The sequence below is a fragment of the Prionailurus viverrinus genome, chromosome B1, assembly GCF_022837055.1.
Source record: "Prionailurus viverrinus isolate Anna chromosome B1, UM_Priviv_1.0, whole genome shotgun sequence".
Classification (NCBI taxonomy): domain Eukaryota; kingdom Metazoa; phylum Chordata; class Mammalia; order Carnivora; family Felidae; genus Prionailurus; species Prionailurus viverrinus.
In genome coordinates, this window is record NC_062564.1 from 160,818,994 (window position 1) to 160,845,570 (window position 26,577).

Genomic DNA, 26,577 nt, shown 5'->3' on the forward strand with positions numbered 1-26,577 from the left:
TAACCTAAAACAAACCTTTAAGTCATGCTAAATTGATCTCCAAATGAAAAGCATTCCTCAGGGTTTAGGCAAACATTAATGCAAACTTACACAAAACAAAGTGGTAGCTCAAGAATTAACTAAAGTGACACTGTGGAATTTGTCTAGTGGTATATTACCTATTAGTTTTCCCATTTTATTTACAAGTTTGCAGGCTATTATAATGAAAATAAAACAAGGATGCAACTCTCTGACACCTCATTAAAAATTCAAGTAATTCCTTTACCTGAAGCAGCTCTATTGCTTTTACGTGCTGCTTTTCCCGGCAGAGCTGGGCAGCTTGGATTAATACAGGCAGGAGATGCTCAGGACTTTGGGACTGTAAACTGGCAGATATTTTGCGGCACTGTTCTGCCTAAAAGATAGTATCCCCCCCACCCCCAAATAAGTTGGTTAATGAAATTAAACAGTAAGTGAATGACCAAAAAGAAAAGGATGGGGGTGGAAGAGGAGGGAACTCAGCTGAAAGACAACAGTAAGTGAACAACTATCTAGGGTGAAAGAAGTGGTTTATAATATCTATTCTCAATTTTTTCTTATAGGAAAAAAATTTCCATTTACTAAATTTAAGCCATGAGTTATGAAAGTATTTAGGAAAGGACTAGTTCTAAACATTAATTTGTATGCTTAAATTCCAGAATTTTGTTAAAAAAAATACAAGTATCAGTCTTTGCTTCAAAACAACAAAATGTATAGGTATTTCTTGCTAAAGTATCTAGACTCAGTTCTAAATAATAAAAATGTTATTGCCTCTCACTCCCACTGAAAACCTCTGTTACAGAAGAATATAAAATCATTATTTAGAATTAATGCATGTTAGAGTTAGAATTACATCCTTAGCATTTATAACTTAAGTAAATAGTAAAAAATAAAATGAAAGATCTTAAACCTATAATCACAGTCGACATCTTTAATGACTTCTACTTTAACTCAGATCAGAAATAAGGTAATGAGAACATTATCTCATTTACAAGTGTGAATAATGTTTTCTTCCTCTTAAAAGGCAGCTGCAGACCCTTACAAAGAATTGTGCAAATTACTTGTTTAACAAATAAAATCTGATACATGACATTCTGAAGAACACATGACATATAAGACAAAAAATGTAAATAAGTTGTACTGATTTACTTATATATATTTATTTATATAATATATATGTTTATTTGTATATAAATAAATTGTACTTACATAAGACAAAAAAATAAATAAATAAATTGTACTGATGCACCCCTTATGCCATACTCCAAAAGGGCTAGCCAGGGGAATTGGAGGTTTGTTACCTACCTGGTTTGTGTACATAGCAAGTAAAGCTTTGTTAAATTCTATAGCTTGCAGCTGTTTCTTGGAAAGCTTAAACTCTACTCCTTCTGCATTGGTTAATTTCACCTTCTTCTTGGAGTCAAAGACATTTTGGTCCTGACAAAAAAAAGTTCATCTGCCATTAACAGCAATCTCAGACTTTAACTCTTTTAACACTTCAAGACTTTATTACTCTTCCATTTAATACACAAGAGAGCTTGGAAGATAATACATCTACCTGGTTAGGTTGCCTAAATCTCTAAGATGCATATAAATTTGTCTTAGGTTCTTGGTTTTCTTTTGATTTATCCTTCCACTCTTAACTGCTTGTTTTGAGCTTTGTGAAGAAAAGTACATATGGACAGAACAAATCTTACACTGGAAATTAGGACTAATGACAAAGATACAAAGAAATATGCAAGCTACAAACTATGCCCTTTAGAATTTAGATAACAAACGAGGAGCGCAATTCATTTCTCTTTGCAATAGTCATTACGTAAGCATATCATTAAAATTTAGAAATAAATTCACACCTCTTTTGAACCCATTTTTAGCAAAAAATGCTAATGTAATGTACTGTTCCCCACCACCCCCCCCCCCAACACACACACTTCTCACCTAGGTAGAAGCTCAAATAAGTTCAATTTCTCAAACTTCTATGTGGGACAAGCACAGTGTTATTGTTAAGAATTCTAGAATGTCACATACCTTTCTAGGATAAGGAAGACAATTAAATTACATTGCATCCTGAGAAGGCCAAACTGAGCATGTGAATGTCTACTGTGTGCACAATATTCTTTGTTAAATAATATATCTATTTGCAAATAAATGATATCCCTATGCTTTTTAAACCAGGTCTTCTATTAGTATGAAGACTAAAAGGAAGCAAAGAAGAAATCTAGAATAAATTCTACTTTTTCTGAGTGTGAAGCTCCAAACCAGTACATATCTTTTTAATTTGTTTTCTTAGTTTCCTCCCACAGGTCAAATATTTCTCCATATGTTCACTTGCTTAAACTGTAACCCTCCTTTTCAAGGGTCATCTACAAATTTGCCAACATGGAGATCTTTTCTTTCACCAATACTTCAGTTAAAAGTCAAAAAGTTTGAACAATATAATGATTAAGACTGAGTTTCATATTTCTTTGCATTACCTATAGCATCCAGCACTAGTCTGAATAAAAAGTTTGTTGAGTAAAGAAAGTTTGGCATATAATTACAATGAGATTAAGATATTTAGTGTTTCACACACTCTCCTTTCCATAATCATATATCCAAGTAAAATGAATTTATCCTCACTGGCATTTCAAATAATTCATAAACACAGGCAGATATATAATGCTAAGATTCAAATGCCACAATCTATTTTTGGAGACCTAAACTATGCTGATAGCCTGCAACATCCTATAACTACTACTGGCCCTGATGCTATTATCTCATTTTCTGGGGATTCTCTAGATTTCTACTATAGAAGGGGAGAACTACCATGAAGGACTCTGCAATCAGAGAATTGAATCTCTGGAATCTGAATCCAAGTTCCACCTTTAACACAGGCTGTGTGACCTTACACAAACTGTTTTAACTCCTTTCAGCCTTAGATTATATTCCTATAAATCAGAGATAAGTACTGCCACCTAGAAACGTAACTGTGAAGATGAAATAAATGACACTTGAAGATTCACACAGCTGATCAAAAGGAATCAAATGTTACTTATTTTCTGCTGACTTGAATTTCAAATCTGAACTTGAAATGTTCTTCCATTAAAACAGTGTTCTAAATGGTAGTTAATTTTACTAACACAGTACTCTTTAGACCTGTTTATATACACACTTGTAATATTTTACATGTAGTATTGGGAGTGGGTAGAGAGAAAACCTGTCCATGTTTCCCCTCCCCCCAAATAAAAACCACGAGAAAGAAAAAAATTATTTATATAGAAAACTTGTATTCAGACTCATTAGATGAAAATGTCACATAAAACATGCATGTTTAAGTCTAAACAATGGGCACCTGGGTGGCTCAGTTAGTTGAGCGTCTGACTTCGGCTCAGGTCATGATTTTGCAGCTCGTGGGTTTGAGTCCCACATTGGGCTCTCTGCTATCAGCAGGAAGCCCACTTTCGATCCTCTTGTGTTCCCCTCTCTGTCCCTCCCCCACTCTCTCTTGCACGTTCTCTCTCGAAAAGAAATAAAAACATAAAAAAAGTCCAATTTATTTTTCAATACATAGATTCTCTACATTATTATAAACTGGTAAAAGGCCAAGATTTTAAAGTCCAGAGTCTGTAACTACAAAAAAGTTTTATTATCTGAATATGGCTTGCAGAATCATCATCGTTATGAAAGTTAAATAACACTCTCCATTGTAATTTTGCTACAACTGTACTGTGTCATGGAAAAAGAACAGTTACCCTAGGACAAAGCCGAGGTAATACGTTTTCAATGTAAAATATAAGAAAGCCATGGATAGCCCATACCTTGTTAATAGTAATGATATTATTTGCAATCACAGCCAGCAATCCCACATCTGTCGGCCTGTGAACAATAAACAACAGTCAAAAAGGAACAAACATTTACAAAGAAACTTCATCCTCTATAAAAGGCATTTCATTTCAATAATTTACTTACTTTAGTTTTATTATCTGATTGTAAAGTTGCAACGCCTCCTCTGTACGACCCTGAAGCTGCAGAATATAGGCCATCTGCCCATGAATGATGGCCAGTTCTGCCTGTGGGTCTTCCTCAGTCCCATCCTAAGTAGAAAAAGAAACTTTTTTCCCCTGTAAATTCTCCAAATTGATCTTCATAATTACCAAGTGTTCCAAACATTCAAAAGATACATGATCTCAAAGACAACATGTAATTTTCAGAAAATTTCCCTTACTGTCAGTTTTGTTAAAATTTAGGAATCTGATAAAGGGGATTCCTAGAGTAAACTGCTGTGTCAACAGGTATGAGCTAGAAAACAATAAAAGATTGGTGAAAAAGCTAACAGCTATAAGGACTCTGTAATGAAACTACTTCACAGCTGTCTTTAAGGTACTGCACTTAAACAAAACTGAAAATCGTTGACTACTGGATTATTTGTGGTTCATTAAAGAAATATGCATGGAATTCCTATAAAAGGACCCATATTCAAAGACCTGAGCCTTATATCTAAAATAAGACAATGAATTTATATTAATATGAATTTAAAATAAAATGTATAAGGTATATAAAAATTGTTATTGTAATTTCTCAGCCTGAGACTCCATCAAATAACTGATCAAGAGGGTTTCTATTCTATTTATATGAAATAAATTACCTATTTCAACAAGTTAATAAACACTACAACAAAGCCTCCTATAAATTCATATTAGTCAGAAGTGTAAAATCTGGGTTTAACACTGGAATACTTACAGAATCTTCTGATAATGAACGGCGGCAAAGATCTATAGGAAAAAAATGGTTTTAAAATTAACATTGCAGGGTAACTCCCATTCCTTTCACCATTCCAAAGGACAAAAATTAAATTCTTAGGAAGAAGATTTCAAGATAATTTTAATAATAAGCAAACTTGAACTTTATTATTAACATCAACTATGTTACATAAATATTATCAGTTTTCGTTATTCTAGCTCTCTGGCATTTTTCTTTCATTTGTAATCTCTAGGTTAAAAAAAAATTTTAGCCTGGGTGCCTCAATCGGTTAAGTGTCCAACTCTTGATTTCAGCTCAAGTCATGATCTCACGGTTGTGGAACAAGGCCCCAGGTTGGGCTCTGCACTGACAGCATGGGGCCTGCCTGGAATTCTCTCTCTCCCTCTCTCTGTCCCTCCCCTGTACACACGTGTGCTTTCTTTCTCTCAAAATAAACATTAAAAAAAAAAACAATAAAAAAATTTTAAGGGAATTAAAAAATATAAATGTAACAAATGTTGACTGCAAAAAACCAATGACAAAAAAAGTATTAAAACAATGACAATAATTTCACCACCAAAAGAACCACTATTCGCATTTCAATTACTATTTTCTAAATGCAAATGCACAGCTACTGTTAAAATGAAACAGATACATTCTACATACTATTTTGAGACCCCCTTCCTCATCTAATAATATGTAGATATCTTCAGATTATAATAAATATAGATCTACATTACCATGCAATCATTTAAAATAATAATAATCTATTTTGTGGTTATGGTAAAACTTAGCCAATCCTCTTATAGGACAGAAACTCATCATGCCTTAAATTTCTTTCTTATGACTACCCCTTCAATTAGCATTCATAAAAATACATATATGAACTTATCTAATTATTTTCTTAAAATAAATTTCATTTATCTAATTATTTGCTTTTAACTAATTTAATTATTTTCTTAAAATGAAATCCTTGGATCAAAGGGTAAGCAAATTTTAAAATCTGCTACATATCACCAAATTGCCCACTGCAAAGTTGGCACTACTTTATACTCAAATCTTCCATGTATAAGAATATCCTTTTCCCATACTACTGTCAATACTAGGTATAATCAAGAAATTATAATTCTCAAACATATACCTCATTTCACCATTTTTTCCTCTACACCATTTACTGCAGTCCCTATATCACGTTTATAGCTTCCAGGGAAATATGTATTCAGAAGAAAAGTTTACATGTTCCAGGAGTTGAAACCAGACATAAGTTCTCTAATAGGCTGTTTTTCTTTTTTTCTTAATTAAAAGCTTGTTCAGAGCATGTAAATGCTATATATGGAAACATGTTAAACGGAGTTAAGATGTGCTTGAATAGTGTCACCAATATACATGCTGTGTATGCACATGCATGCACGTACCCACACAGTCACACTAAATTATCATTATACTTGAGTACCAGTTTAATAATGATAACCAGTATTTATTGGATGCTTATGTTATATGCCACGTATTGCTGTAAATACTTGACATGAACTCAATTTACATTTAATATTCATAGTAATTCATTCAAAAACCTCCTCAAAATTAAGGTTTGGTATGGATGAAAATGGACAAGTACTCTGGCTTAGGGATTAGATAGAAATAAGGGAGAGATATGTTAAAATGCCAAGAGAAAAGCTAGATGAACTGTTTTTTTTTTTTTTATGTTTATTTATTGTTGAGACAGAGTACGAGCAGGGGAGGAGGGGCAGAGAGAGACGGAGACACAGAATTCGAAGCAGGCTCCAGGATCTGAACTGTCAGCAAAGAGCCCGACCTGGGGCTCAAACTCACAGACTGTGAAATCATGAGCCAAAGTTGGACACTTAACCAACTGAGCCACCTAGGTGCCCCATAAAGCTAGATGAACTTTGAAAAACTCCCACTATATCATTATTTCCATTTACAAACTTCACAAAAGTCGAGTACAATTTTTGGAAATAACTATTTTAATAATAGTTATTTATTACAATTACACATAAATTTAATAAATTTCCAACCTTCAGCTTTTTGTAGGATTTTCATTGCCTGGCTCAGATGGCCTTGTCCTATCAGTGCACATGCAGCATTGTAGCATAGTTCATGTGTGCCTTCTTGGAGACCCAAGTTCTCCTGCCGTGGAGCAAAATAAAAGTCAAACACTAGATAGGATTATTGTTTCATAGTTGTGTGGGTACACGGGGATACTCACTGGAACCACTTTTTCCCAATTGCTTTGTGCTGCAACAACTGCTGAAAGGTTTGTTTTTCTCTCCTCATCATAATCATCTTGGGAGTTTCGGACAAGATCTCTATACACTGCTAAGCATTCATCATAGCGTTCTAACCGGTATAGCTAGGGAGACAAATAGCAAGTAAAAAACCAGAGAGGAAGACAAATACAGTATTAAGTCTCAAACATCGTACAAATCCTTTTTGGAATCACTAAGTAGCAAACCTAATTTAGCATGTTATGGGCAATCAACAGTTTCCTTTATAACTTTTCAATTAGTTCTGCGTGCTACTAATACTTGCAAAGTTACTCGGCAATGAATCTCTACTATACTGCAGGTTTGTAGGCATGATCCAAAAAGAAAAGTCATTGTATTTACCCCCTTCCTGAGGCTGGGTAAGTGCCTAAGTGGGCTGTAAAAGAAAACCTTTCCAAGGAAATCATCCTGCTACCTAGATCTGACTTACAATGAAAACATTTCCCCACCCATGAGTATTAAGCTCCAATAAACAAGAACAAAATTAGATGTTAACAAAAGGACTTAACACTTCCTAGGAGTTCACTTTATTTGATCTTCATTTTCTCCTTCCCAAAAATGAGCTAGTAAAGGGGTAATATATCAAGTACACAGAACATAATTCCTGCTTATTTCATTCAAGTTGTTCTTGAAGGGCAAGAAGAACTGCCACTCTGGGTAAATTAAATCAACCATGTCTGACAGAAATCGGTGCCCTTCATCAATCTCAAAATGCTGCAATTTACCCTAAATTTGCCCAGCTTACCTTAAAAGTTCTTTCTAAACCTACAATCCATGAACTTGCCCAAATCTTTCTCCAACCTGTATGTATTGTTAAACTCCTACCATCTCTTGGGACAATACATTTAATACAACATTATTTGCCCTTAATAACATTTTAAAAATCTTTAAGAGGATTTTGTTAAATCTAATAAAACATTTCTGTCCTCTCATCCTTAATAGCCCTATTTTTACATTAGGCTTAAACAGGTCTCAAAACCCTTTCAGAATAAGATATTTTAGGGATTTCATAAACTACCTGAATTCATCCAGATTCTTATCCATCATAATTTATTTTAAACATATCCCCCTGGCCTTCACCTTTCCAACTAAAAAATTATAATTTGATAGGATAGTTTTAAATTTTCTTTAATTTTCTAATTACCATGAAGAAGCCATTTATTCATAGAACAGTATATATGCAAACGTTTGTGTGAAGATCAAGAGGGACTATACTGAAACCTCAAGAATTGGTTTGGTGGCGAGTTTTCAGGATGGGCTGGGGTTCCTCATCCCTGCTCCTTGCTACAGGTATAATCATGCTCACTCAGGATGAATGTCAACAGGTATTTTAAAGCAGTAATTACCACTTGTCCATAAAGCTCCTTTAGTTTGTCTGTCTGCTGATTGGCACTTTCTATGGTCTTCAAGGCATTCTCAATTCTGTTCAGCCTGTACTCACAATATGCCTTCTCAAAGGAAAGAGAATTACTGAAAAAGAAAAAAAAACCCAGTATCTGGTCATTAGTTAACACTGCAGAGCACCCACCATATGCCAGACACTGCTGTAAACACCTGATCTATATTAAGTCATTTAATACCATTAACAATGGATGAGAAAACTGACAACATTTAGTGACACGTCTGAAAAACAGTTCACAAATGGCAGAAAATACTACATTCATGTCCCTTGCCTCTCTTGCTTTCATGGATATTCTTATTAGAATTATTGGCCTTTTGAAACAAACAGTTAAGAATGAAATAATGCTCGCAGTTCGTGAGTTTGAGCCCCACATCAGGCTCACTACTGTCAGCCTGTCAGTGCAGACAGAGCCTGCTTCAGATCTTCTGTCCCCCCTCTCTGTTCCTCCCCTGGTAGTGCTCTCCCAAAAAATAAATAAACATTTAAAAAAAGAGAGAATGAAATAATGAATCAGCTAAATAACTAATTACTTTAGACAAAAAGACTATCTGAACACTATTTTAAATGGGTTATTATAGTAGTCTCTTAAATCTATTAATGAAATAGTAAATCCTATAAAGCTGCTTTAAATTTGTTCAAGAAGCAAATGAGTAGCAAAGAAAAGGTAACTAAAATCTTAAAAGAACATAGTGCTTATAATCAAACAAATGGTAAAACACACAACAACAAAAATACTACTTATCTACATTGACTTAACTCAGCTACACTAATATGACAACCTGAAACTCATTTTGGGAGTTTTAACCATAACCCATGAGGAAGAATATTTATGAAGCAAATGACAATATCTTTTATTTACTTGCCTAAAAAACATTATTTGAAAATTTCCCTACCTCACAAAATGGCCAAAACTCAAAAAGATATTGAATTTTAGTATAAACATGTTTACTAGAAAGCAGAGTCCCCTTTATTTCCTCTTATATTTTTAATTAAGTTTTAAAATTAGTTTTCCATCTATCTACATGTATATAGTTAAAGAAAAAACAAACAAACCCCAAACCCAGAAAGGTATATATGCACTAAGAGGTTTTATTCCAGGGCTAATCATATCTATCCTGTTCCCCTTTACCTCCTAGAAGTGATTACTTTAATTCACTGTTCTCCATCTAGTGTTTGTTTTTCTAAACTCAGGAAAATACACCTATAAATTCTTATATCCTCCTTTTCTTATATGAAAAGAAGTACACTAACTATACAGTTGACCTCTGAACAACACAGGTTGAACTATATGAGTCTACTTATATGTGGATTTTTAAAAATAAATAGTATAGTACTTTAAGTGTGTTTTCTTATGACTTTCTTAATATCATTTTCTTTCCTCTGGCTTCCTTTACTGTACAAATATAGTATATAATACATATAACCTAAAAGTATGTGTTAATTGACTGTTTGTCATCTGTTAGGCTTCCAGTCAATAATAAGCTATCAGTAACATTTTTGAGGAGTCTAAAGGAATACTCAAATTTTTGACTACATGGAGGGTTCGTGCCTGCATTGTTCAAGGGTACACTGTACACCGTTTTTAAATTTATAAACCAATATTTCATCAAAGAGTAAATATGCTGGGGATACCTGGGTAGCTCAGTCAGTTGAGCATCTATCTAACTTTGGCTCAGGGCATGACCTCACAGTTCGTGAGTTCAAGCCCTGCATTGCGCTTGCTGCAGTCAGCTCAGAGCTCGCTTCGGATCTTTTATCCCTCCCCTGCTCATAATCTCTCTCTTGAAAATGAATAAACATCAAAAAAAAAAAAAAGGTAAATATGCTGCAAACTTTATTTCAATACACATTTCTTCTGGGGCTTAGGCATAACTATAAAGAAAATTAAGTTGCAGTAACAATTTAGAATGTAGGTTCACAGTTCATGAAATGAGAAATGAAAAAGATTAACAAAAATAACAACAAATGTTATACATTTTAAAGACTGCTAAAGAGCTCTAAAACTGAATGATCTTGGCCTAAAATCATACTCACCTAAACCATTCTCAAAGGAGGTAGGCACAGAGGTCAGGCTAAGACTGCCATACTATCCTAAAGACCTCTACTTATACATCCTTACCCTAGAGGTTCTAGTTCTACCCATTCTGCCTTTTTTTAAAAAATTTTTTTATTTAAAAAAAAATTTTTTTTTTGAGAGACAGAGAGTACGAGCAGGGGAGGGGCAGAGAGAGGAGACACAGAGTCCGAAGCAGGCTCCAGGCTCTGAGCTGTCAGCACAGAGCCTGATGCGGGGCCTGAACTCACAAACCGTGAGATTATGACCTGAGCCGAAGTCAGCCGCTTAACCGACTGAGCCACCCAGGCACCCCTGCCTTTTATTTTTTTTCAATTAAACTTCTAAGTTGTTCTCCTTATGTCCTCCAAGAAATCATTATATTTATGCCCCATATCCCTCAGCAGTTTACTTGCTTCTTAGTGGGTCAAAGAAAAAGGCTCCCTAGGGCACATGGGCAGCTCAGTCAGTTAAGCATCAGACTTTGACTCAGGTTATGAGCTTGGGTTCGTAAGTTCAAGCCCTGCCTGGGGCTCTGCGCTGTCAGTGGAGAGCCTGCTTGGGATTCTTGCTCTCTCTGCCCATCCCACTCGCATTCTCTCTCTCAAAATAAATAAATAGACTTAAGAAAAAATACTTCCTAAGGCAGAAAAGAACAAAGATACTATTGCTCCTTCCAGTTTCAGAAATACTACTAGCAAACAGGAAACAAAAAACAAAAAACAAAAAAAAAAAAAAAAAGGAAAGAAAGAAAAGGTAAAAAATCACTCAATAGAGAAGAAAAACCATGGAAATGGTTAGAGTTACAGTAAACATATTTCTAATAACTGCACAAACAACTAACTGAATCACTTACTTGGCTAACACTTTAGTGTGAGTGTTGATGACATTCAAGGCTTCCTTGAAACTTCCATTTTGAATAAGGCATACCACTTTACAGTGTAGAGCAGTTACATCATCCTTGTTGATCTGTAGTACTAAGAAAAATTTTAGGAAAATAATTTTAAAATCCATTCCCTTTTTACAATTTTACTAGATTTTCCCACCCACTGCCTCAAAAAGCTACATTTCCAATTTTACTGCAGCAACAATTAGTTGAAACATTAAAAAAAATGACTGATCATTTTTAACTTAAGAAGTGGCAATAAGGGGAGCACCTGGGTGGCTCAGTTAAGCATGTAACTCTTGACTTTGGCTCAAGTCTACATCTCACGGTTTGGGAGTTCCAGCCCTGCACTGGGTTCTCTGCTGACAGCGCAGAGCCTGCTTGGAGCTGTGTCTCCCTCTCTCTCTGCCCTTTATCTCTCAAAAACAAATAAAAATAAAAAATATTTTAAAAAGAAGTGGCAATAAGGACCGTTATAATTTAGTAAGATTTTCAAGGAGACAGATTCCCAAGATGCATGTAGCAAAAAAAAAAAAAAAAGAAAAAAGAAAAAAAGAAAAAGAATTAAGAAGCGATTTTCTCTGGCTTTTCCATCTTAGGACACATGCTACATCTTACATATTTCATTAGTTCACAGAGAAAGTAAAAATGTTCATGCAGAATTTGGCAGCAAATGACTTAGGCTTGAGTACAAGCTTGTCATTAATGTCTCGAGCTCTTGGGCAAATCATTTCACTGATAAATGTCAGTTTTCTGATCTGCAAAATGAGTATGAAAGTTTACCCATTTACGAAATTATTAAGAAGATAAAATGAGAATATTTTAGAAAAATCTATAAGCTGTGAAGAACACAAATGCAAGCTATTTTGCTAGCAATATTTCCAAAAACCATTCAAAATTTCCCTATTCATCTAAGACGACCAACCAAAAGGGGACAAGGAAGGACTTAGGGGCAAAGTTTCAAAGCTAAACAGCTGCTCAGTGTCAAAATGATCAGGATCACTCTCCTTGCCCCTGGGCAACAACAGGAACCTAATTCTGTGTAAAAATTAAAGAAAATTTTTACCAATTAAGAAAATATATATTGATAAATACACTGATAAACTTGATGATTAAATAATTCCTGCAAAATACTTACTATACTGCCACTGAATAGTATGGGTTGCAGGCCTAGCCAAAGGCTAACGTTAATTCAAAACAAGTTTAGTAATCAAAATAACTCTAATCAATAGCCAGTTTCCTTAATGTCTGATCACCAGAAGTGCACTGGGGGCACAATCACTTCTTTTCACATTAACAATAGGATATTACAAATTATTTACACAATCTTGTATGCTACTGACATAATTTGTATGTTATTACTGCTTTAAACAGCCAAACCATGTGCTGGCAATCACCTTCCAAATCTCCCAAATATAGGTTGCATCTTCAGTAAAGAATTTAGCATGACAGCATTACAAAGCCTGGCCATATTATAGTTACATACTAAAGGATAAATGAATATAATACCTAAACCTCTCATGCAAGGCAACTGACTCGAAATTATCCGTTACAGGGCAAAAAAAAAAACAACAACAAACAAACGAGGCCAAACTTTTCTTCCGACGTTATTTCAAATGTTGGTGCTTTTACACACACATTTTCTGATCTGATGACACTGGAGAGAGAGTCTATCGATGGGGGTGAGAGGCCTAACATCCGTATCAGTCCTTTTCCATCTCCCCTGAGTCTGTACAACGCCCACCTTGTCAGCACTAGCTTCTAAACTACGTGTCCCTTACAGGTTCCTCCCTCCGCTGCGGTCCAAGAAAACAAGCTCCCTCAGCAATACTGTCTTGATCACTCCGCTAAAAGGAAAGAGAAAAGGTGGCGATGTGGGCTATTTGCGAATTAAGGAGTAAAAACGCTAAGAGTCAAATAAGAAAACGGTTGGGAAGAAGCGCATGGAGCTGCGGTCCCTTTAAATTCCACCCTCACTTCCCGCGATGGGTAAAGAGGGAAGTACACGTGGCTCTCAGCAACCCAGAACCAAGGGCTGATCACTGAGGGGCTGCGACCCAAGCCCGCCCAGTGTTCCGGCTCTTGCAGCGGGCGGCGGGGTCTCCCCTTCCCGTGTCTAATTGGAGGGGGTCGTGCGCGCCGGAAGGAGGCCGCGTCCTCCCTCCGGCCTGAGCTCGCCCCGGCGCCCGCCCCGACACTTACTCTTGTTGACGGTCTTAAGAGCGCGCGTGAAGTCACCGTTCTGGCCATAACGGTTCACTTCACTCCAGAGGGCAGGCACCGAAACCCCCCCGCCGCCGCCGCCGCTCGCCATCTTGAACGAGACACGGAGCTGGGCGGGCCGACCTCTACCCCGGAAGAGGATCTCTGAGGTGGACAAGCGGAGGAGGAAGCTGGTAGTTGCTTAGCGTTTCGGAGTCGGAAGCGCACTCGTCCGTGAGTCAGCATCGGAGGCCGAGATCTTATAGGAATTTGCCTGGATACAGTCGATGCACCTTACCTGAAACCGGTCTGAAGGAACTAGGGTCGGACCACGGAAGTGGGTTCAGAACGGGTTCACCAGTTTTGGTTCAAAGCAGTCCGCGGTTCCGGGGGTACCGCTGCCGGCGAAGCAGCACCCTGGTCCCACGAGGCGGAGCTGAGTGACGGCCTACGGAAGATAAATAAAAGGTCTGTAGGGTGGTAATATACTAGCTAGAAACCATAGGAAGTCTTTTGAAGGAGAGGGGGAGAGAGACGGTTCTCTTTGCTGCTGGGTAATATTTCATAAAGGAATTGTACTTGAAAAGGATCTTGAAAGATTAGGAACACCTGGGGTTGGGTCTGGGTAGAGGTCTGGCAGAGAAGCGAATATAAGGAAAGGCACAAAAGAAAAAAAAAACTTCCAAGTACGAAGCACGTTTGATGAAAACCTCTTGGCTGCCCTTTGGGCTCCAGTTCAGGAACAGTCGGCAATACGGCCAAAGGATAATGTGTTTTGGGGTGAGAATGCCTAGATTGAGTTCCTGGCTCTGCGACTCACTATAGATGCCTGTGAACAAGTTGTGTATGAGTCCCAGTTTTCCTGACTGTAAGATAAGGAAAACATTATTCTAGGGATAAAAGATACTTCATGCACCTCAAGTAATACATAGATATAGACAGGTTTAGAGTTTTTGTAAGAACTTAAATACCAGGATGTGTTTGAATGTCAGAACAGAGTACCTTTTGAGTACTCTTGAGAATGACAGGACAGTGTATTGAACACCGCTGCAGACTCAAGTGTTGTCAAAATCCTACTAACTCCTGCCACTTCACGTCTCTTCTCTTTCTCGTCATCCTGTTTTCATCTTTCAATATTTCTGTATCCTGGTTCCAGGTTAAAAAAAAGTTACTTCTTTGGGGCGCCTGGGGGACCCAATTGGTAAAACGTGGGACTTTGGCTCAGGTTATGATCTCACAGTCCCTGAGTTCAAGCGCTGCATTGGGCTCTGTGGGCTCTGTGCTGACAGCTGTGAGCCTGGGATCTGCTTGGAATTCTGCATCTCCTCTTCGCTCTGCCCCTCCCCTGCTTACACTCTGTCTCTTTCAAAAATAAATTAACATTAAAAAAAAAAGTAGGGGCTCTTGGGTGGCTCAGTTGGCTAGGCATCCGACTTTGGCTCAGGGCATGATCTTGTGGTTCATGAGTTCAAGCCCCACTTTGGCTCTGTGCTGACAGCTCGGAGCCTGGAGCCTGCACCAGATATTCTCTCTCATTCTCTCTCTCTCTCTCTCTCTCTCTCTCTCTCTCTCTCTCTCTCTCTCTGCCCCTCCCCTGCTCATGCTCTATCTCCCAAAAATAAATACTAAAAAAAAAAATTAAGGGCCTCCTGGGTGGCTCAGTCGGTTAAGCGTCTGACTTTGCTCAGGTCATGATCTCGCATTCGTGGATTGCACACATTGGACTCTGTGCTGACAACTCAGAGCCTGGAGTCTGCTTTGGATGCTGTGTCTAGCTTGCTCTCCCTGCCCCCTCCCCCGCTCATGCTCTTTCAGAAAATAAATGTTAAAAAAAATTAAAAAAAAATTTTTTTTTTAAAGTTACTTCTTTGACCTTGCAGACTAGGCAACATTCCTCATTACTCTCTAATGTAGCTCTTTGCTTCTGAACACTCATCATCTAAGGCCTATCTCTTTATATAGACTGTCATTTCCATGAGGCCAGGGGCCCTATTTACCCTTATTCACTGAAGTATCCTTAGGCTCTAGCACACTGCCTGGCACATAGTTGGTACTCAACTTTTTTAACTGAATGAGTTTTTGCTTATGTTAACCCCTAATCTGAGTTCCTTCAGGGCAGAAAGTATGTCCAGCTCATGGTTGTGTCCATTGGTATTTGGCACATTTCATGTCTGGTCAATATAGCACAATGTAAAAGCAGCACTATTGGTTTAGTGAACTAGTTCAGGAGGATATAGTCTTTGTAAATTAGTAAAAATCATGGAAAGAGTTGTGGACTTTCAGTGACTGTGGAACCGTAACAGATTTTAAGCTAATTATGCCTAGATTTCATGGGGTTAGGCGAGTTTCAGATGACATTTGATATGCCCAAGATTTTGTGTCAACTTTTCTGAGAAAAGGTTTTGTAGCTCTCATCAGAGTCTCCAAAGGTGTTTTTTATACAACAACCCCACCCACCAAAGGTTAAGAACCTTTGGTGCCTTAGGGGTGATTCTCTAACTTCTTAGAACATTGACTTTGCAAAAGGATTCACAATTTTGGTTTCTGCATCAGTCTGATCTCATATACTATGTAGCTTCCAGAAATTCCTCAGAATTCTATGAATTCCTAGGTTTCTGTTTCTTTTGTAATTTTAATGGGGTTTCATGGCAAACAGGATATAAATATATGGATTTTGTCTGCCATTTTTGAGACAAGTCTTCCAAACCAGAGTGATATTTTAAAGCATTTATGTGATGCCATTCTCCTACCCTCAGGATAAAATCCAAAAGCCTATCATGTAAGGAAGGTCCTTTATAATACAGCTTGCTACCTACCCAACCCACATAGGTCTTCTGTTACTCCCTAGTCCCCTTGCATGTTACACTCCTCTAACATTTGGTTATGTGTAGTTCCAGGTTGCCATACCTATGGGAATTTGCACATTTATCCATTTCAAATACTACTGAATGCTTCATATGTGCTGGTATTTGGCATTCTGCTACTAGTTGGCTAGGTATACAATTAACAACAAAAAGACAATCCAGTGTACTCATGGAATGTATTTTCTAATTGGGAGAGATATATACAATGTCCAGTGGTAATCAATTTAATGAAGAAAGTTAAGAGGGATTAAGAATAGTGTGGGGAGTTAAGAATCCTTCCTAAGAGTCCTTCCTTTTCACTCACAACATATACTTGTTCTTTAAATCCCCTCCTCCTTTGTGTGCTCAGAATCTCTGCTCCTTTCCTCCAGGTTAAGATGATGTAGTGCTTTGAAATTGTCCTTGGAAGACCCCAAGATTGAGAGCAGAAAATGGATCTTGTTCATTGTTGCATCTCCAGGATCTTGCACATAATCAGTACTCAAAACCTTATTTTTGCACTAATGGATTTAGCCATTTGTGATTCCTGAGCAACTTCCATATACAGTATCTTGTCATTTTATCCACTCTGTGAAGTAGGCAGAAAAGATTTTAGCCCGACTTTACAAATGAGAAGTGAAGCTCAAAGTGATGTGCCCAAGAATATCCTTTTATTTCCATTCTATTTTCACTGTACCACAATGCTAGATGAACAACTCCATGCCAAGTAATTTGAGGTTGTGGTGAGTTAAATGCAAAAAAAGTGCCATTAAAACATTTTCACCGGCTTCCCAAGAACTGCTGGGCTGAAGATGGACTGTGGATAAGCCACATTATTATGCTAATTCCCTGCCCTTTCCCCTATTTTTAGAAATGAAATCAGCTGAACAGAATATTAAATTCAAGGTAATTAAAAAATAAATTCAAGGTAATTTTCATGGTGAATTTGTTTCACTCATCTACAATATGCCAAAGGAATGTTACATATTCATGTGTCAGGATATACTTTACATATGTTGACTCATTTAATTCTGTTAACAGTATGAGGGAGGTAGTATTAGTCTCATTTTACATTTGAAGCAGTTGAGGTGTTAACATTTAATTTACTGAAGGTCACATCATCCCTCACCTGGATAATAAATAGTCCCTTAACTTGCTTATCCACACACTAGACAGAGAACTTTAAAAACATGTTAAATGTCATGTTATGCCCCTGCTCAAACCTTCCAGTGTTTTTTCCTTTCACACTTCAATGTGGCCTGCAGGCCCCAAGTGATCTAGCCTTTGCTTACAATCATCTTCCATTCTTACCTTTGCTCACCAGAGCTCCAGCAACAGTGGCATGTGTTTGCAGGTGGTCAAAAAGGCCAAGCTGTTTTACTTCCTGTTTAGTAAGTGATTTTCCCCACCTTTTTGCATGACTTGCTCTTGTACATCATTGCTCTGTTCTACTCAGAAGAGCCTTCCTCTTATTCCCAGCACTGTCCTATCATCACCTTGGTTAGTCTTCATATGCACTTATACTTTCCTAAGGCTACCTGATAGATCTTTCATGGTTTGTAGTCCCATAAGATTTTTGTGACAGTGGGGGTCTTGTTTCTATTTACTGCTGCTTTCCTAGGGCTTAGAATTAAACCAGGCAAAACATGTATTTCATGAATAGATGAATTAATAAAGCTTCACACAAGAACTTATCTTTGTCTTTTATTTGGCTAGTGTTTTCATTTCAGAAGGCATTAAAGCAACAGCAACTATAACATGATTTTATGATACAAAGTTTAAGTACTACATGACTTGGAGAAATTTTTCTTCTTTTTATGTTTACCTACAAGCCCACAGAAAGTACAAACACCTAAAGATGGCAAACCAGGTAAATTTGTGTAAGTTAATTTATGTAACAGTTAAAAATACTTTCAAGAACTTTAGTACTAATGTAACAACACTACTGAAGATAGATAGATAGATAGATATATATATATATATATATATATATATATATATATATATATTCTATGAAGCTAGTAGTGAAGTGGATAATGACATAATGACCATTAAAAATGGTCAGTCCTGGGCACCTGCGTGGCTCAGTTGGTTAAGCACCTGACGCTTGACTTCAGCTCAGGTCATGATCTTGCAGTTCCTGAGTTCAAGCTGCACACTGGGCTCTGTGCTGGAGCCTTGCGGAGCCTGCTTGGGATTCTGTCTCCCTCTATCTGTGTCCCTCCACTGCTTGCTATCTCTTTACCAAATAAAAGTTAAAAGAAAAAAAAAAGGTCAGTTCTATCCACTAGTCTAAACATTTGAATTTTTTTTCATGTACTACACAAAAACAGGTGAAGTTTTTACTAGGTGGGGATAGAAGAGTTGAAACTACAGCCAATGACTATTCAGAAGCAACAAAGCCAAAGTTTAAAGATGTTGAAATTGTATCTTTTTAATTGTCCTTGTGAACATAAAAGAATGAAGCAGAACATGGTTTTTATAATTCTCCCATCTCTAGCAGACAGGCATAGCACATGGCAATGTGAGGAAGGAAATAAAGTGTAAGATTCAATCCTCTCCTCTATTGGAGCTTCCAACCCAACAAAGAACTACTTGTAGCCATTGTAGCTAGAAGGGATTTGGAAAGGTTTCACAGAGCGTGAAGATGAACCTCTAGTAACTAACAAATTTTAATAACAGACTAGATCTTAATAGCTCATTCTAAGAACTTAAGGTTCTTAGAGATTAAAGATTAAGGTTTTTAATCTCATAGATTAAGTGACAGTTGAAAAATTATGGAAAGCGAGTTCCCTTGATGAGTTTCATTAGTAATTCTTAAACTACAGACCATGGATAGGCTTCAAGGGAACACCAAAAACCAATGAAATCTGTTGGTAAATTGTGTGTGCAATCTCTACGGGCAGAGTCAATGGCATTCATTTTCAAAGGAATCTAAACTGCAAAAGACATTGTAAATTTATGTTGTAAGTCCTAGACAACTTCAAAACACTGAGAATGGAGACCTTCTAGATCAGCCTAATAATGCAGAATTTGACCTCCACTTGAAGCTTTTGTACAGATGATGGGTAAACAGGGTTAATTAAAAACTTGGTAATAAGTGAGATGTGAATGTAAGAGAAAAGCATCAAGTATGAAATAACACTAATGATTTGGAGCAGTGAGTGTAGCCAGAGTTAACAGGCTGGGTGGAAGATGAATTAAGTTTAAAGCATTCAGACAGAAATACAAGACTACAAACACAGCGCCAGCAATCAGTAATACTGGTTTTAGCTTAAGGAGTTACTCCAATGATTACTTATAAATAATGGAGAGACTGTGTAGGAAACATCAATGCTTAAGGGGAAAGAATAATGTAAGAAAAACTTCAGGATTGAGGTTGGAGTATCTTGGTGTCTAGTCAAGAAAGAAGTGGTTTAGGTTAATCATACCCTGCCCCAGAGACCAGGTAAAAGAAATGATATGAGATGATAAGCTTGTTAACAGCTGAGAGGGAGGTGAAAAGGTATAGACAGTATAAGGCAGTTGCAAGGGTCTTATCCAGATTTGATCTGTAGCAGAGATCAATATTTTTAAAGAAAGTTTATTTTGAGAGCGAGAAAAAAGGAAGGAGGGAGGGAGGGAAGGAAGATGGAGAATGAGTGGGGGAGGGGCAGAGTAAGAGAATCTTAAGCAGGCCCCCTCCCAGGGTTGAGCCTGATGCGGGGCTCAATCTCATGACTGAGTTCATGTCCCAAGCTGAAATCAAGAGTCAGAGGCTAACGAACTAAGCCAGCCAGGCATCCCAGAGATTCTTAACATTTTTGAGGATGCAGGTCTTTTGGATAAAAACTATGGTTGCCCCATTTTTATAAATGTGAACATATATGTAAAATTTTCCCTGCAAGTTTTAGGGGTTCATGGACATTCAGATTAAAGTTTAGTGATCTATAAAAAGTACTCAGGACTGCACAACCTAACAGTGACTTCCAAATATGGCTTACAGATTGATGATGAACTATAACACCTCTCAGTAACAACTGCTCTCTTAGAGGTGAATCTCACTGGGTACCCTGCTCAGACTTCTGTTGTAAGAAAGAAACTACTTAATGGTTATCAACTAGGAGATTCCAGTTTTCAAAAATGACATTAGGCTGAGGATTGTTAGTTTGGCTAAAACATGTATTATCAGAATTAAAAGAATTTAGGATCACAGAGGCACCCATAATAGCTAAGTATATCTTTCATTTGGAATGGCAAAGGTGATTCACACTATACTTTTTTTTTCCATGGGGAACTGCCCTAACACCCAGCAGAAAAGTTCTCAGAAAAGTCCCCTTTCCATGGCTTCCACAGTATCCCTTTATCCTACTTAGTCTTTCCTACCCCTAACACCCATCTCAACTTTTCTTAAGAAAACAAGCAAAAACAAAACAAAGCAGCATCTCTGTCTACAGCTAAATACACATCTATTCTGAGATACTGACTGCAAATAAAACAACATGCCCTTAGGATTTTGTAAAGATCATAATGTAAAAGAGGACTGACTATATTTTTCTCTTATCACTCTAAGATACAGGCATTTTAACTTTCTAAAACTTATGGGTTGAGATTCAGAAGGTCAAGTAGTAACTTTAGAGCTCGACAATAGGACTTTATTAGCATTTAAGAAATATATCCGATTGTTACCTACCTAACAATGACTCTAAGATACAGGCATTTTAACTTTCTAAAACTTATGGGTTGAGATTCAGAAGGTCAAGTAGTAACTTTAGAGCTCGACAATAGGACTTTATTAGCATTTAAGAAATATATCCGATTGTTACCTACCTAACAATGACTCTAAGATACAGGCATTTTAACTTTCTAAAACTTATGGGTTGAGATTCAGAAGGTCAAGTAGTAACTTTAGAGCTCGACAATAGGACTTTATTAGCATTTAAGAAATATATCCGATTGTTACCTACCTAACAATGACCATAAAAGTATTCTTACAGTAATTTCACTTCCTCTAAAGAAATGCTAATAATTATGTCCATATAGTCTACTAACCCATGAATCTAGAAAAGCATTTATTCACTAGTAAATTGTTTTCTCTGATTTAAAAAATTTTGTTTTGATTTTTTTTTTCTGAAGCTAAACAAGAAATGTAGTTTTTCTCCTAAAAGCAAACAAACAAACAAAAAAAACCCCAAAACAATGATGTTCTTATAAATTGCCCTCTCGGATTTTCTTGTCAGCCTGTTTCAAGGAAATCCATGTGTTCAATATATTTGCTCGCAGTTTGGCCCATACCAAATGGTTGTTTAATCCAAATATCTGAGCAGCAAACTGAGCTGATCCTTCTGGGGACAGTATGGTTGAACAGCCAAGACCTAATGGTTCAAAACGGAAAAGACAGAAAATTGAGCTGTCAATAATGAAAACACCGTTAGTAAATTATTTTTTTAGAGTAATCTCTACACCCAACACGGGACTCAAACTCACAACCCTGAGATCATGAGTCACATGTTCTACCAATTGAACCAACCAGGCCCCCCTAGTAAACTATTTTACACTCAGAGAAGTCCTGTTAACCAAAGACCATAAAAAGCTCCTGTATCATCCTTGTCTAAAGTAGGATCTGCAGGAGGAGTTTCTATCTCTACTACTAGAGTGGTAAAGTAGATTATAAGAGGATAATAATTCTGTACCATGAAAAGCTATTTTATATACAGTGTCTATCACTCTTTCACTGAATCCAACTATAAAGAAATTCACCTTTTCGAAAGTTCTTTTCACATACAATAAACTTTTAAATCCCTGGTGAAAGACAACAGAAATAAAACAAAGATCAAGTAGACAGAAGCACCTGTTCTTAGACAAACTTGAAGTGTGTTAATCTTTTTGATAGTTTTCTAGCTGCTACTTTTGTCTTTGCAATTGAACCATCCTAAATCTTTAAGCAATAACAAGTCCAAACAAAGAATAATTTTACCAAATATCAGGTTATAAGTAAATTCAATATTAACAAGATCTAAAAGACAGTATAGTAAGAAAGTAACTTCCTTGTGGGGGGCAAATGTTTGCTCAGGCAGAGTTTCTTGGGGTGGTACTATTACCTCTGTGTCACTCAAGTTAAGTACTAACTAGCTTATAGATCCCAAAGCTCCATTCCCTAATATTCTTGGAATTCATCAGGCTCTTTGACTTCCACTACCCCCAGTAAGAATAAAGTATAAATCACACAATTTATTAGTTTGTATTAATAAACCAATTTGTGTAGCTCCATCACTTACTATGTGACAGCTGTCATGTTAATTTTAGTGTCCTTATCTATTAAGATGGGAATGATAACTAGTGGTTACCTTATGTGAGGATTCAACAAGTGAATACAGATAAAGTGCTTGAAGCAGTGCCTGGCATCTGGTACTCAATGAATGTCAACTGTTAGTAGTAGCAGTATTCTAGGCACAGGGTTCTACTCGAGTCTGAAATACCTGTGCCTATTGCTCAGGACTCCCTTTCTGATATCAGGAAAGCTTAACTACCAAAAATTAGGTTATCTAGTGAGCATGCCATAAGAGAAAGAGAAATAGAGTTTTCAGGATTTTACAAAGGCCACTGTAAAACTTTTACCCAAAAGATTATCCCCAATTCTACTAATCAAAATGCACAAATCATCGGATTCCCTCTCTCTCCTTGGACAGTACTAGATAAAAACTGCCAAAGTTTTGCTTGTCACATTTCCCCTTTACTAAACTCCCTTGATAATACCTATACTATTCCCTAGCATAAATTTAGTTAGACTTTCATTTATAGCTATACTAAATCTTTCACTAGAGTAGCTGATACAATCAGATATCTAGCTAAAGATCTAAAGATGGGCTAATCACAAAGTATATCGGCGAAACTGTATAAAAACAGCAGTAAATAGCTGAATGTTACACTAAAAGGTTTTTTCAATACATGTGTACTGACTATAGACCAAACATGTCCAGCTGTAAAAATATTATTAATGGCATCGTATTTTTTATATTGAATTAACTAAAAATGATCTGCCAAAGCTTTAAAAAAATTAAAAATAAAAACAGCAGTAAAGGAAATAAAGAAAATAGACATAAACATATAAGAACAGGGAGATACAGCAATAACATTTGGCCAGCTGAAAAGGAAACGGAGTGGTAACTAACTTAGTAAAATAGGAAAATTTTATCCTAAACTGGAAGCAGGGAAAAAGGAAAAGCAATGTGACCAACATTAAAAAACCCATGCAAAGGCTGTAGAATTAGTGGCACCAGATACCTCTGAAGTGAGAAGTGGAGGTGAAAAATGAGCCCCCCCCCCCCCCCCCCGACTGGCTGAAAGTCGAGAAGCAGTTAGGCCATTAGATCCCTTGCCCCATTCAATGTACATGAGCAATTGCCCCTTCAGCACCATAGTGGAATCTTTAATTTTTCTGAAGGTAAAACAGACTTTGGTCCAGACTTCTGTGGACTGGAGGGCACCAGGTACAATTGAAGCAAGAAATGCTACAGTGAAAACAGGGGATTTAGTTTATATACATGTTAAAATCATCAAATTCCAGAATGCTGGCAGCAAGGTTTATTCCTCCAGGTAGAGGAGACTGAGAATAGAAAGATTCTTTGGATAATTCTGGTCACACATGAGAAAAGATGAAGTGACACTGATGTGAGGGGTTATTCAAAGACAACCCTTCCAGATCACCCCACAGTGGAACCCACTTTTGACAAGTGCCATCCACTTGCACAGACCTTCCCACTGGTCTTTTATAATGCTGCACTCTACAGCCAAGGATTACCAGACACCAGATAGGTGAGAAAAGGAACTAATGTGAAAGAAACTATAATAATTTCAGAGAGATAAAAAATGTTATTGCAAAGATTAAATAAAAAAAAAAGGATGGGGGAGGGGGAAGACCAGAGAACAAAAAACAGCTCTAAGAAATTAAAAATTCCGTATCTAGAATGAAAAACTCAATAGAAGGGCTGGAATATAAAGTTAAGGGAATATTCCAGGAAGTACAGCAATAAGAGACAGAAAAACTAGAAATCAGAATAGTTCAAATTTGAGTAATAAATCCAAAAATGAGAAAAGAGGGAAAATGGAGGGGGAAGGAAATTATTAGTTAATTGAAGAAAATTTCCCAGACTAAAGAATCAGCATTCCAGATTTTCTTTCTTAATGTTTATTTTTGAGAGAGAGAGAGAGAGAGAGAGAGAGAGAGAGAGAGAGACAGAGACATAGTGTGAGCTGGAGAAGGGGCAGAGAGAGGGAGACACAGAATCTGAAGCAGGCTCCAGGCTCTGAGCCATCAGCATAGAGCCTGACGCCAGGCTCGAACTCACAAGCTGTGAGATCGTGAGCTGAGCCAAAGTCGGACGCTTAACTGCCTGAGCCACCCAGGTGCCCCTCAGCATTTCAGATTAAAAGAGCCCACTGAAAGCCCAAGATGAAAATACTCAAGACACACCTTTGCAAAACTTAAAAAACCAAATTCATAAACAACTTAGAATCGGAATGGTGGAAAGGTGCCAGAGTTCTCAATAACTCTATATAAGACAATGGAGTAATGTTTTCAAAATTCTGAAGGAAAATAATTTTCAACCCCGGATTCCATTACTAAATTGTGGAGTATGAGGCTATGCTAAAACATATGTTATAGATATGAGGTGTCAAAAAAGTGTACCAACTGTACTCCTTCCTCAGGGAGTTAACTAAGAATGCTCTCTGACAAATTAGGAGTAAACAGAGAAAGGGGAAGACACATGACCTAGGAAACAGAAGATCTAAGACTAGAGAAAGGCAAAATGCATGTCCAGGTAAAGAGAGATCCTAAGACCATAGCAGGTGGCACAAAAACAGACACATAGACCAATGGAATAGAATAGAAACCCCAGAACTAGACCCACAATCGTATGGCCAACTCATCTTTGACAAAGCAGGAAAGAATATCCAATGGAAAAAAGACAGTCTCTTTAACAAATGGTGCTGGGAGAACTGGACAGCAACATGCAGAAGATTGAAACTAGACCACTTTCTCACACCATTCACAAAAATAAACTCAAAATGGATAAAGGACCTGAATGTGAGACAAGAAACCATCAAAACCCTAGAGGAGAAAGCAGGAAAAGACTTCTCTGACCTCAGCCGTAGCAATTTCTTACTTGACACATCCCCAAAGGCAAGGGAATTAAAAGCAAAAATGAACTACTGGGACCTTATGAAGAGCAAAAGCTTCTGCACAGCAAAGGAAACAACCAACAAAATTAAAAGGCAACCAACGGAATGGGAAAAAATATTTGCAAATGACATATCGGACAAAGGGCTAATATCCAAAATCTATAAAGAGCTCACCAAACTCCACACCCGAAAAACAAATAACCCACTGAAGAAATGGGCAGAAAACATGAATAGACACTTCTCTAAAGAAGACATCCAGATGGCCAAGAGGCACATGAAAAGATGCTCAACATCGCTCCTCATCAGGGAAATACAAATCAAAACCACACTCAGATATCACCTCACGCCAGTCAGAGTGGCCAAAATGAACAAATCAGAAGACTATAGATGCTGGTGAGGATGTGGAGAAACGGGAACCCTCTTGCACTGTTGGTGGGAATGCAAACTGGTGCAGCCACTCTGGAAAACAGTGTGGAGGTTCCTCAGAAAATTAAAAATAGACCTACCCTATGACCCAGCAATAGCACTGCTAGGAATTTACCCAATACAGGAGTACTGATGCATAGGGGCACTTGTACCCCAATGTTTATAGCAGCACTCTCAACAATAGCCCAATTATGGGAAGAGCCTAAATGTCCATCAACTGATGAATGGATAAAGAAATTGTGGTTTATATACACAATGGAGTGCTACGTGGCAATGAGAAAGAATGAAATATGGCCCTTTGTAGCAACGTGGATGGAACTGGAGAGTGTGATGCTAAGTGAAATAAGCCATACAGAGAAAGACAGATACCATATGGTTTCACTCTTATGTGGATCCTGAGAAACTTCACAGAAACCCATGGGGGAGGGGAAGGAAAAAAAAAAAGAGGTTAGAGTGGAAGAGAGCCAAAGCATAAAAGACTCTTAAAAACTGAGAACAAACTGAGGGTTGATGGGGGGTGGGAGGGAGGGAAGGGTGGGTGATGGGTATTGAGAAGGGCACATTTTGGGATGAGCACTAGG

The 26,577-nt window shown here is 37.3% G+C and overlaps 2 protein-coding genes across 8 annotated transcripts in view; both read right to left on the reverse strand.

Moving 5' to 3' along the window:
* SRP72 (signal recognition particle 72) overlaps positions 1–13,723 on the reverse strand; it is a 29,212-nt gene extending 15,489 nt beyond the window's left edge. The window contains exons 1-10 of one of the 2 annotated variants that reach the window (XM_047856082.1): positions 13,566–13,723; positions 11,334–11,454; positions 8,369–8,492; positions 6,965–7,108; positions 6,774–6,885; positions 4,738–4,769; positions 3,967–4,091; positions 3,816–3,873; positions 1,324–1,455; positions 266–394 (exon numbers count right to left, since the gene is read on the reverse strand). In XM_047856082.1, the coding sequence (XP_047712038.1) occupies positions 266–394; positions 1,324–1,455; positions 3,816–3,873; positions 3,967–4,091; positions 4,738–4,769; positions 6,774–6,885; positions 6,965–7,108; positions 8,369–8,492; positions 11,334–11,454; positions 13,566–13,677 (1,089 nt within the window). In that variant the 5' untranslated portion in view covers positions 13,678–13,723. Of the gene's footprint in view, positions 1–265; positions 395–1,323; positions 1,456–3,815; positions 3,874–3,966; positions 4,092–4,737; positions 4,770–6,773; positions 6,886–6,964; positions 7,109–8,368; positions 8,493–11,333; positions 11,455–12,872; positions 13,476–13,565 lie in introns of those variants that run through there. The other variant, XM_047856083.1, reaches the window with a different exon arrangement.
* Positions 13,724–18,722: 4,999 nt separating this feature from the next.
* Positions 18,723–26,577, reverse strand: part of PAICS (phosphoribosylaminoimidazole carboxylase and phosphoribosylaminoimidazolesuccinocarboxamide synthase) — a 50,005-nt gene continuing 42,150 nt past the window's right edge. For 5 of the 6 annotated variants that reach the window (XM_047855001.1, XM_047854997.1, XM_047854998.1 and 2 more), the window contains one exon: positions 18,723–21,762. In XM_047855001.1, coding sequence (XP_047710957.1) covers positions 21,596–21,762 — 167 coding nt within the window. In that variant the 3' untranslated portion in view covers positions 18,723–21,595. The remainder of the gene's footprint in view (positions 21,763–26,577) is intronic. The other variant, XR_007151427.1, reaches the window with a different exon arrangement.